This window comes from Trachypithecus francoisi, unplaced genomic scaffold (assembly GCF_009764315.1).
Source record: "Trachypithecus francoisi isolate TF-2019V2 unplaced genomic scaffold, Tfra_2.0 Contig01461, whole genome shotgun sequence".
In the NCBI taxonomy this organism is placed as follows: domain Eukaryota; kingdom Metazoa; phylum Chordata; class Mammalia; order Primates; family Cercopithecidae; genus Trachypithecus; species Trachypithecus francoisi.
Window position 1 is genome coordinate 5,620,278 of NW_022681433.1, and position 12,058 is coordinate 5,632,335.

Below are 12,058 nucleotides of genomic sequence, written 5' to 3' on the forward strand. Positions count from 1 at the left end.
GTTCTTTAGACAAATCTACATTTTTTGGAATGAATCAAAAAGGATTCAGTTACCCTGAAAAAACTTCACTTTTAACTCTTGTATTCATTGGGTTTTCCACATTGGGCTTTGGAACAAGTCTGCAATCTCATGAACTTTATATGGTAATTATTACATGATATTGTATACCAAGAGGATCTATAACCTCTAACTCATAGAGCCACCCTCTAAAGAATGAAAACATTTTAACTTCTTTGTGGTTAGCCCAATTGAAATTACTCTTTTCTATTTGATTTTTATTATATCCTGTTTGAGGTCAAATCTTGGATATTGACAGTAAGTGAGCCTCAATGCATGTGTAACCATAACTCAGATAACACCAAAATTCAGAGAGAGAGAGAGCTAAAGAGAGAAAGGAATAAGAGTTATAGTGTAGTATTAAAGATGTTCATTTCTCCCCACAAAATACTTATCCCATATTGAGATACAGCTATCAATGATATTTCAATTATATATGGGTTATCAACTATATTTCTTTATGTATCAATTTAAGTTATCAATAGGAAAGTGTCTTAGACTATTTTCTTATTCTGCCATTAAGATTAAAAAGCTGAAAATGGCCCCCAAAGTTGATATTTTCAATGTAGTCAATATAAACAAGTACTTTGAATGTCTAAAAAATAAATGGAATCTTATTATTGCACAGCAGGGAGTTTAAAGGCTGTTACAGCATAGAGCATAGTCAGCTGGCAAATGGCAGTCATAAGAGACCTGAAAAATTCTCTCCCGAAAGAAAGAATTCTTAAAAGATGGACCATGTTGCACTATTAGTATGATAAAGTGGTTTAAGCTACTTGGCTATTCTGATTTCTGTATTAATACATCATTTAACCTCCTTAGTCTCATTGACATGGTTTTTGTCTTGAAGACCAGCAAATTACAGATAAACAACCCCTCTGAAACATGTTCTGGTGCTTTTCCCTCTCAGCATGATATACTATAAAAGCAAAAATATTAGATATAAATTTGGAACACACGGGAGTGAAAGGCATTTACCACTTTCAAAAAAAAAAATCAGATAACACAAAACAAAAAAGCCACAAGTAATAAAACAAACCTCTAAGTGTTTAGGGATTTTTATTCCACGATGTGAAAATGCAGGATGGGGCTCTTCTTCACTATGTTTAGGTAGAAAAACTGAGTCATGTAGGATCTTTAGGCTGGAAGGAGTGAGAAATAGTAGAGAGAGTTTCGAGAGAGAAATGTTTAGATATTAATCTTGTCTTATAATGTCAGAAAAATTATTTAGTCCTTTGAGCCTTGACTTTCTCATCATGGATACTGGGCTAATACCTAGGTGATGGAATGACCTGTGTCGCAAACTCCCGTGGCACACATTTACCTATGTAACAAACCTGCACATGTACCCCTTAACTTAAAAGTTGGAAATTAAAAAATGACAAATAACTAACAAAAAAATCTAAACAAAAGAAAAAGAAGGGGATCACAGCTGCCACTCACCAGGATCTATGCCTAACGTTGAAAGAGCATGGTAAATAGAAAACTCTGATACCATTTGAAAGTTATTATATTCTTACCCTAAAGCACTTTAGATTATTATATGTGATTAAATTAATAATGCATATTTGCATTGAAGAGGCTAAATATTCCTCAAAGCAAATACCCTGTGAAGTTTTAGTGCTTGTATAAAGAATGGGTTAACATTAAAATAAGAAAGAGACAAATAAATCTTTCATATGTGGGTTTGGTCGAAAAGCTTTTTTGGGTGATTTTATTAGATCTCTCTAATCCATTATTAACGTGATTAAATCTAAAGTTAATAGCATTATGTTTCAGTAAGCAGTATATTAATTGAATTTCTTCATTAACCATAATATTGAAATATTAATCATTTAGGAATAATAGTCATATAAACACTGTAATTACTTGAATACGTAAGGTGTTAATATAATTGGGAATTATGAAAATACACGTTATGATTAGAATGTTCAGTAACTGTTTTCAACATACCCTTTCTTTCTGCCTGCCATATTCACTTCTTCTCTGATTACAAGCAAAATGAGTAGTTTTCTGGTTTTGGTATCAAAACACAAGCAAACAAGGATACAGGTAATGCCGAATTTTAAATGTTCTTTTTTACGTAGAGTTGAATGGCACACACTGGGGCCTATCGGAAAGTGGAGGGTGAGAAGAGGGACAGGATTGGGGAAGATAACCAATAGGTACTTGGCTTAATACATGGGTAACAAAATAATCTGCACAATACATAAGAATATTCATAGCAATATTTTTGTAATAATCCCAAATTGGAAGCAACCCAAGAGTCTATCAATCACAGAATTAATAAGTGTATACAATTAAATTTATAGAAATTGGAATCGCCTACAGCCATGAAAAAGAATGAACCACAGGTAGACATAATACCTAGATCTCAATATATGGATGTTGAGTAAAATAACCCAAATACAAAAGTGTACATAAGTAAAGTAAATCTTATATGATTCCACACATATAAAATTCAAAAACAGGCAAAATTAATTTACAGCTACGAAGTCAGCATAGTGATTAATGTGGGGAGTGGTGATAATTAGTGTTTCATTGGAAGACCTGAGTATATTAGCTACATCTACCTGGATGGTATGAGGAGGCTGTGAACACAAGGCAAGACTGAATCAGTGAGAGGGGTTTGGGGTACCACTGCCAAAAATTGCAAGAAGACCCAATCATATAGGGTTTGAACCATAAGGACAGAGCGGACAGAGTGAATTATTTTCTCCAGGTCACCAAAAATCTGCAAGAATAGCTTAACATTGTCAGTCTTTTACATTTTAGCAATTCTGGTGGGTGGGTGGCGATATAACATTGTTATTTTTATTTGCATTTTTCTCATGACTAATAATGTGGAGCATCTTTTTATGTTTACAGTAAATTGTGATATTCTCTTCTCTGAAAGCTTTTTCAAGTATTTTCCCCACATTTTAATTGGCTTGACTGTACTTTTCCAACTGCTGTAGAAGATTCTTGAAGTATTTTGGATGCAAGTACTTTGTCAGATATGCATATATCTGTAACCATTATTACTGAACTCTATTCTATTCCTTTGCTCTATTCATGTATCCTTGAGCCATTATCATAGTATCTTAATTATTGCAGCTTTATAAGTCTTAATATCTAAAAAAAATTAAATTAAAAAATAATCTGCACAATAAACCCCCACGACACTAGTTTACCTATGTAATTACCTCCACTTGTACCCTAGAACTTAAAAGTTTTTTTAAATGTTCTTTTCAAGAACGAGTTCTTCAAGCATCTAAAAAGAGTGTTTTTATTTTCATTATCACAATTTATGTTTTATATACTCATTTTTCAATCAGTTTCTAAATATGTCAATGTTTCAAGTCTCTATTGTTTGAGCCATTTATTAGAAACACTTGACAATAGTTTTGTACTGCAAACTTTGAGTATGTGAGAACTGACTTATAGAATACAGCTTTCTGAGGGAATGCTAAACCCACCCAGGAGTGGGTAAGAGGAATTGATAGCTGTAAATTTTATCAACTGGATGTATAATCTCTCTTCCCTTAAAAAAGGTGATAGTATATAAGTGGAGTGAGGTTAACATTGCCTAACACTCATCTCCTTAATTGCATCATCCCTTCTTGATTTCTGGAGTCCCTGAGGGAAAGTATATAGATTCATTTGATTTGGAGATATAAGTTTAATCACTAAGCAACACTAGTATCATTATATATAAATGTGAATTTTTGACACATTGGTATTTGGATGAGTAAAAATGAGAAATAATTACACATTTATTTGGACTTTATGTTTTGTGTATTTCCCACTCTCCAAAATTTCAGATAATTCTCAATTAGCAATATATTGAATAATTTTCTTCAAAACATAATACATAACTTCAAAAAGCAAACAGGCTGCAGTGAATTGTAAATCTATTTCAATATTTTACCCTAGTCATCTAAGGTCACAATAATAAAAATTGCTAACAAAAAATTCAATATGCAATTTATCAAGCATCCTCTTAAGATCATTCTAGATTGTTATATTATTTAAACCTCGTAACAACCCTTGTGATAAGTTCTTTCATTATTGTCATTTTAGAAAGAGAGGTGTACTTCCCTCCATGCCACTAGACGTAACTAAGTACTTCAACTGCCATTTTTCTCCCTCCAGCACCGAGTGGATACTGCCAAGGAGTTGCAGAGTTCATTCTTGTTGACCCTAGTAGCAGCCTTTGAATCTTTGGTGAACACTTGTTTAAGCAGTCATGACTAAATAATAGGGGTTCAATAAGTGAGGAATAAATGCATGTACATGAGTGGGGACTACAGAAAATGTTTTCTTTGATGGTTTGGGATGTATTTTCACATTTATTTGGTAGATTCCTTCCACATATATTGAACTGTTATGGATAAAGAAATTGTGGCTCAGAGAGATTAACTTGCTTAAGTGAGATTTGAGTAGAGGTTTCTCTGTTTTCCTGGACTTTATTCTTATTTTGCCAAATTGCCTGGATATTTTGACCCTGGCATGTCTAGAAACCTAAGCTCTTTTGAACAGGTCTAGAAATAAACCTTGGCCACTAAGCAGCATAGAAAGTTCTTTCCATGCTTTTGATGGAGCAAGTGTCCTGAAATTCCTTCAGCCAGAGGCCCCTGACTGAATCTTGGCCCTTGACCGAAGTTTGAGTGCATTAAATTATCGATTTAACAAAACTGGTTATCTGATTTTCTCAATTCCTCTTAGATTGTTGTAGGAAGAGACTGGCAGTAATAAGGGAGACACTGCTGGCACATTGAGAAATTTCTGGGAAGAGGGAGGCGAGAACAGCACATTCACAAGAGTGTAGGAGATTTAATGTCAAGCAATGCACATTTCAATATTACCCTGTTGGGCAGCCTGATGCAGCAAGTTGAGAGACTCTGGGAGGGGCCCATTTCTAAACTGAAACCTGACAGCTGAGACTCTGCAGAAATAGATCCCGCCATCCATGCTGGAGGCAGTTATTTGGCAGATAATATGAACCCTTTTTTGATATAAATTATAAAATATGATGTGATACGATATAAATTGTGAAACACTGATGAAGTTAAACGTCTCTCTTCTTTACTACCATTATAATCATATCCTATACGCCTCCTCATACTCTTAGAATATTATGTTGAAAATATGTTTTACTTTCCTCCACTTTGTGAGCTTCACAATACCACAGAGTATGTGTTTATATGCATATACATACACAAATATATTTATATACACACATGCAGACACACATGAATATGTATGTATCTTACTGATTTATCCATCTGCAATGGCGTAGACTTGATTTATAGTAAAATTTCAATGCTGCATTTCCCCTCCCTCTCCTCTCTTGAAACGTTCGTTCACTGGGGTAGTCCTCTTAGGCTTTGTTTGGACATGCTTTCGCCCAGCTCTCTTTAACATTTGTTTATTGGGGTGGTCCTCGTAGGCTTTGTTTGGACATATTTTCCCTCCTACTGTCAGGTAATAGATGTAGTAGCCCCAATTCAAAGTTTTATCTTTTCCTTTCCATACACTAACTGTGTGTGTGAGAGAGAAAGATTTCGGAAGTGAAGAGAATCCAGTGAGAAGATTAGGGGAAAAGTGCATTCATCGAGCATGTAGTTTCCAGTTGCTGTTGTAGTTTTCAGGAAGTCCATGGTTCTGGTAAACCCCCCAGGCTTGATTTGAGGTGCCTGGGCAGACAATCTCTCTCTCATCCTTGGGAACACAGGTGCCCCCTAGTCCAACTTCAGTTGTCTACAAAGAACTCCTCCTCACAAATCCACCCTTATCTCTATTGTCTCCATGCTATATACTCTTGAAGCATTGTGAACTCTGGAATCTGTCATCAATTGTATCTGGTGCCTGTAAAAATTTCAACTTTCCTACCCTGTTATCTATATAAGGAACTCTCACCTCTTTAACAAATGTTGGATTTCTTTTTTTCCTTCTATATATACCCAACAGATTTCCTAATACATGATATGTGTTCAATAAATGTTGGCTAAATTTAATCACAAGGACTCGAGACTCCGCAAAGACTTGCTGATGGTCTATTATTAATTTTTCTATTTCTTAGGTTATAAAATGAATCTTATCAATCAAAACTTGTTCTTTATATCTGCTTTCTTTCTATATTCCACACACACGCATGCACACTATACCTTCATAAAAAAAAATGAAAAAATAAACTGCTTTTCTTAAAATCACAGATAGTTTCTTAGGTTTGGAGGAGATTCTAAAGGTTATCTGGCACAATCACACATACAGTGTCTATTATTCATGCTCAGCATTCTTGATATATTAATAGAATCACTCTCTTCTGCTCCCTCTTCAATTGCGCTATAGCAAAGCAGCAAGGGAACAACTCAAGATGAGGAAAGAAGTAAGAAAGTGAGGACAAGGGTTTTGGTTAGCAAAGTTTCAACAAAGGATAATGTATTTTCTCATTTCTTCTTATCACTTTAAAATTTCCTTGGTTGCCTACTGTGATCAAAATCTTGTTAAAACATACTTACAAATGAACCCCTCACCTCAAGGAATCTAATTAGCTATCAATTGCAGTTTTAGGGTAAATATAAGTAATTATGTTTAACATGCATCCTCACTTTTTTTCTGTTTTCTATACAGTATTGGTTTGCCAATTGTATTCACATCTATTTTTTTGTGAGAGTAGGCTGAAAGGACCTAATACATAACAGTCATATCACATTTTGTAAGACACAGAAACTGAAGTAGTTCAACATCAATACGAAGATATAGACAAGTACCACTGTGTTTCTGTGAACATGGTAAAACTGTATTAAAAATAAACTATTTCGTGGTTTGGGGAAAAGTGTAGTAGATTGTCATATTAGGCGGATAGTCCATTGCAGAATACGATACACTCTTCACCTTGAATGGAATCAATAGGAAATATTTTTATTATGCACATATATAACTATTAATTCTATCAATAAAATGCTTAAAATTTAAAAATGCATATTTGATAAATTAATGTTAAATGTTGCTAATTCATATTTCTCTTGCATACTTTAGCCTAGAACATCTGAATTCATTAATCCTTTATCACCTGAAGAGTTTTTGATTCTTCTGACCTCACTTTAAATTACTAGCCTTAGGAAAGTGTAGATCAAGCGTATTCCGCTTGGTGCTTTTACACTAAATTTAATACTTGACTTGGTGGTAATGTGCATTAAATCAAGGGTTTCAGAAGCACCTGTTTTGGATGAATTTTCTCTTTACTGTATCGTGTTCTATTTAATCCCAACTTAGTCTGCCTGATTCTCTCGATCAAAAAGCAGAATCAATGCCTAATCTTAAAATTGGAGATAATTAAAGTGCATTTTGACATGACCTTTAAAGTGATGGCACCCCATTCTCTAATACAAAGTAAGTCTTGGAGTCATCACCTTTTACAGATATGAGGAAAGTGAAGCTTAAAGAAGGTGAGGAAATTTACCAAGGACTACTGAGATTATTAGTCCTTGAGTCAGGACTGGAATTCAGTCATATTTATTATATCAATTTGCAGTCATATTTGTCATATTTGCCACTTTAGCCCCATCATAAAGATTTTATGAAACAAGAAAAAAATATAAATAAAACTAAATATTTTGAGGTTTGTTTTATGTAAAAGGAAATGTTTCATGGTTGAAAAGGATCAGGTTTGGAATTAGAAAAATGTGGTTGCAAATCCTAGTTCCACGACTTACTATTTGTGTCACCTATTTAACCTGAAACAGAACATGCCTATATTCCATAATTATCGTGAGAATTAGAAATTAGAAAAAAAAATGTAAAGTGCCCAGTGTATTTACATCTGGTTTAATGTCATCATCATGATTATTAATTTCAGAATGAAGTATGCCAGTTTGATCTACATCTAAAGATTCACATTTGTGTCATGCTTTCAGATTGTTAGGATCAGACTTCAAATATGCTGATGCAGAATGCAAGAGACAAACCTGTTGCATTCTGGTGATGAAATCTCTGAGGATAGGCTTCTAGATACCTGCATAGTGGTTAGGAGGGTGTGAATCTATGAAAGGTTGCATGGAGCCAGGAAGCATGACCCTGAGCTAAAAGGAAGGAAATGCACCAGGATTATAAGACACAGAAAAGTTTGAATAAACATAATCTAAACATATTATAAATCACCAAACACAATGTAGCCTTTCTTTAAATAGAGAAAGAGAAGGGAAAAAATCATGATAAAGGGAAATAATCAGAGATAACCCAATAGAATAATATAATAATATGTAATAATACAGAATAATATACAGGTTCCCTTAGGTATATTTTAGGAAGGATGTTTTCACAAAAGACAGAGCATCCAAATGCAGTATTGTCAATGTAAGTGTGGAATCAATATTCACCTGTTGTCCTATCTTTTTTTAATAAATGAGGCAAAACAGATCGTTTATTTTGACCACAATTAAGGAAAACACTGCCACCTGGTGAATATTTGAGGCTTTCGAAAATAAATGTATTAGTTTCAAACATCTGGCTGGCAAAAACTTAAAAGTGTTAAAAATACTTTAAATTATTTTTCTTTACTTTTCAGTGGATTGTAGTTTTTTCACTATGCAATATTAGCAGAGGTTTGTTAGAAAAACTCCATAAAGAAGAATTAACAAATTAAGGTAAATGAGGATAACAATATCACATAATATATTGATTTGTAAGCATGTCAGGGAAGGTGAGACCACAAAAACTTAGTCTTTAGGATTAAAAATGTGGCTATAAAACTAAGGAGTGCTACCAAAATAAGTTGTCTTTTAAAAAGTTCTCTTCTGAGATTGCACAAAAATAACTGAAAGAACACTTGGAAAAATTCTAGGAATCGACAGTGTGAAGCTAATTAAAAAAGATACGTGGAGAGTCATGTTACCATATAGCAGGGCTTTCCAGGCAAGAGAAAACTGATGGAGGGACATTCTTACTCTTCCTGATGGAATGATGGCTTTCCTTTTTCAAAACTAAAGAAAATATCATACAGATTTTTGATTTGATGTTGATAAATTCATGGGAAGAGAAAGAAGAGGAGTTTTTCCTCTATTGAATTCAAATGTTTAGAGTCAAGACTGAAATATTTCAGAAATTTATGAGTTCTTTAGCAACCAAGACATTAAGAGACTCTTAACTCCTATTTTAATGCACAAATACACACATACAAACACACACGCATGCGCGCACACACGCACACAATTCTTCTTTATGGAGTTTTTCTCACTTTAATTTGTTCCCTCCTAAGATTACTTATATCTAAAATAATAAAACTCTTATCAGCTCTTGATGTTGCATTTGGGTCTTTCGAAATAAAACTATTTTTCAGTCCATTGAACTGTGATGGTCGTTTTAGGTACTACTATTCCTTTGCAAACTTATGAATGCCCAATCTATTCATTAGGCATAAATTACACTGTAAACCAAATCTTAGTCTTTTTTGTTTTCTTCAACTGGCTGCATAATTCTATGTACATCCTAGGTACTAAGTAATAGTTTTGGAAATGGTTAGGTAGATGGATGAATATGGTAGATTTTAAAAAACCTTATAATTGTTCATGAAAGTAAAATCTGGCAAAGCACAACCTGGCAAGATCAAGTCAAACATCACAGGTCTTACAGGCTTTAGTTAAGGTAACAGTTCTGGTTTGGATCACTTCCAGAATGAAACCAAGATTATTAACACCTTTGTTAAGAGATGATGTGGGAATGTACATTTTTTCTTCAATTTGGCTTCTACTACATGACAATGTTGCCTAATATTTTAAGTGGAGTACGGGGTTCTGAGGAGTCTTCCACACTTTGAAAAGTTGGTCCCATATATAGCACGCAGTCTTCTTTGCAGAGCTTGCAATAATCTATACAAGCCTGTATTTGCTAAAAAAAAAAAAAAAATATATATATATATATAAAGACTTGCTCCCAATTTTCTCTACAAAATACAGATACCTGTATGCATATATGTACATATATATATATATATGTTAGAAAACTGTGGGTGCAAATCCTAGCTCCACGACTTACTATTTGTGTTACCTATTTAACCTGAAACAGAACATGCCTATATTCCATAATTATCATGAGAATTAGAAATTAGAAAAAAAATCATGTAAAGTGCCTAGTGTATTTACATCTGGTTTAATGTTATTATTGTCATATAATATGCTGAATGTAGATCTCTGGGGAGTGTGTCTTAGAGTGAATTTTATTTTCTTCTTTTTTCTTTTGACATTTTAAAAATCTTTAAGCAATAGAATATACAGCTTTTTAGCAGGATAAAGTCAATGCTGTCTCAAGGACTATACTACTTGGATGTACCACAAAAACAAAAGGCAATGAATGAGAAGGAAATTACTAAGTACACTGGCAGGTTAAACATAAACATAGATTTGTTTCTTGGAAAATCATTAATTATACAGTATTCAACTAAAGAGACATAAAATATAGAAATCTTACGCCCACTCAAGAGACTAGTTCCTTCAGTATTCGTAATCTAAAATTTTATTTAATATTCTGAAATTGACTTTCTCATTAATAGAAAAATAAAAGCAATTACAGTCATTTTCTGTATCTTTGTTTTTAATATCATTAGAGTAAAGCTTACTTTCTCCTCCTTACATTTATAAATCACTCTGCCACTGTATAAGCACTTTCATCATGTTAAGGTCACTTAGTCCTGTGAATAGACAGTCAGTGATGTTTTCTCTAACAGTGACGCTGGCGAATGATGTGGTCAAGGCCATGTGGCTAGCTCGTGGATGAGCCGAGATCATCTAACTCCTCAATTTTATCTCAATTCCTTTTGAAATAACTTACCCAGCCACAAGTCTACTGTTAGCCAATCATAACAGCCAGACATTCAGACTTCCTACCCTACACATGTATCTCTGACTTTGCTGTTCCTTATTCACAAATCATTCTAGTTCCCATCCTAGCATTTTGGACCAGCACATTTTGTCACCAGGATATATTATCCATATATTTCCTCTGCATTTCTCACTCCCAAAAAGGGTCCATAGGAAGTTTTTGATTATTTTCTAAAATAATCAAATTTGGGAAAATCCCCGAAAGCCAATTTTGGGAAAAGCCCTGAGAGCCAATTTTCCCATGTTTAGCATAGATTTGTTTTAAAAAGTTCGGTTAATTTCATATGCAACAGTATATTACCATAAAGAATTGCTGAGGCCTCATTCTCTATATATTCACATGCTCCATATTCTCAGTGTTCTTCATTCAAAGTGGGTTAAGATGTGAGGATCCATGTAAATCGTTCCTACTTTCCTGCTCCATCCAATTTAGATAATTCTCTCATAATGTATTGTTCACAATTCTAGGAGTCTCAGGCCATTTGAAAATTACAGGCAAGCTTGATAGTATTTGTTTAAGATTAACATATACTAATATATTTCACTGCATGTAGGCTTCATTAGAATCTTAAATCATGGGACTTAATATAATTATATCAACTTTCATTCATTAATGTAAATCTACATTAATTTATGTGCTGTATGCTTTAAACAAACCTAATGAAGAAAAATGGAAAATGGAAAAAAGATGATTCATCTTGGTGTGGTTTTAATCTCTAAAGGATTTGTTTTTATTTCAAAGTAAACTATGACATTATTTGAGTAAGTGTTCATTTGTGCATTTAAAAAAACATCAAATATATCTAGAAAAGAAAAATTTACAAAGCATATAAGAAAAGTAATCAAAATAATTCTATTTAACACTGAATGATAAATCAGCAAAAGACAATAAGGCACTTATGCAGTCTTCTATATTTAATACAGGTCAACAAACACCCTTCATTTATATTGGAACTGAATCCTTTTGGAAAGCAATTTAGTAATATTTAGTGAAAGCAAAACCAAAGAAAAAATTTACTTATATTCATATACTCATTCTCTCATGCAGTCAAAATACAGGAGATATTAATATACACTCTAAAATTCTAGGTGGTAACTAGTTAAATTATTGGGTATTTTAATTAAAGTATTGTGTAAGATTA

The 12,058-nt window shown here is 33.3% G+C and overlaps 1 protein-coding gene across 8 annotated transcripts in view; it reads left to right on the forward strand.

The window, feature by feature from the left end:
- Positions 1 to 12,058, forward strand: part of TRPC4 (transient receptor potential cation channel subfamily C member 4) — a 219,028-nt gene that overhangs the window by 73,714 nt on the left and 133,256 nt on the right. Inside the window, exon 1 of one of the 8 annotated variants that reach the window (XM_033234670.1) lies at positions 1,953 to 2,109. The exons of the other annotated variants lie outside the window; for them this stretch is intronic. Within the exon in view, the coding sequence (XP_033090561.1) occupies positions 2,059 to 2,109 (51 nt within the window). The 5' untranslated portion in view covers positions 1,953 to 2,058. Of the gene's footprint in view, positions 1 to 1,952; positions 2,110 to 12,058 lie in introns of those variants that run through there. 8 annotated transcript variants of the gene reach the window in all.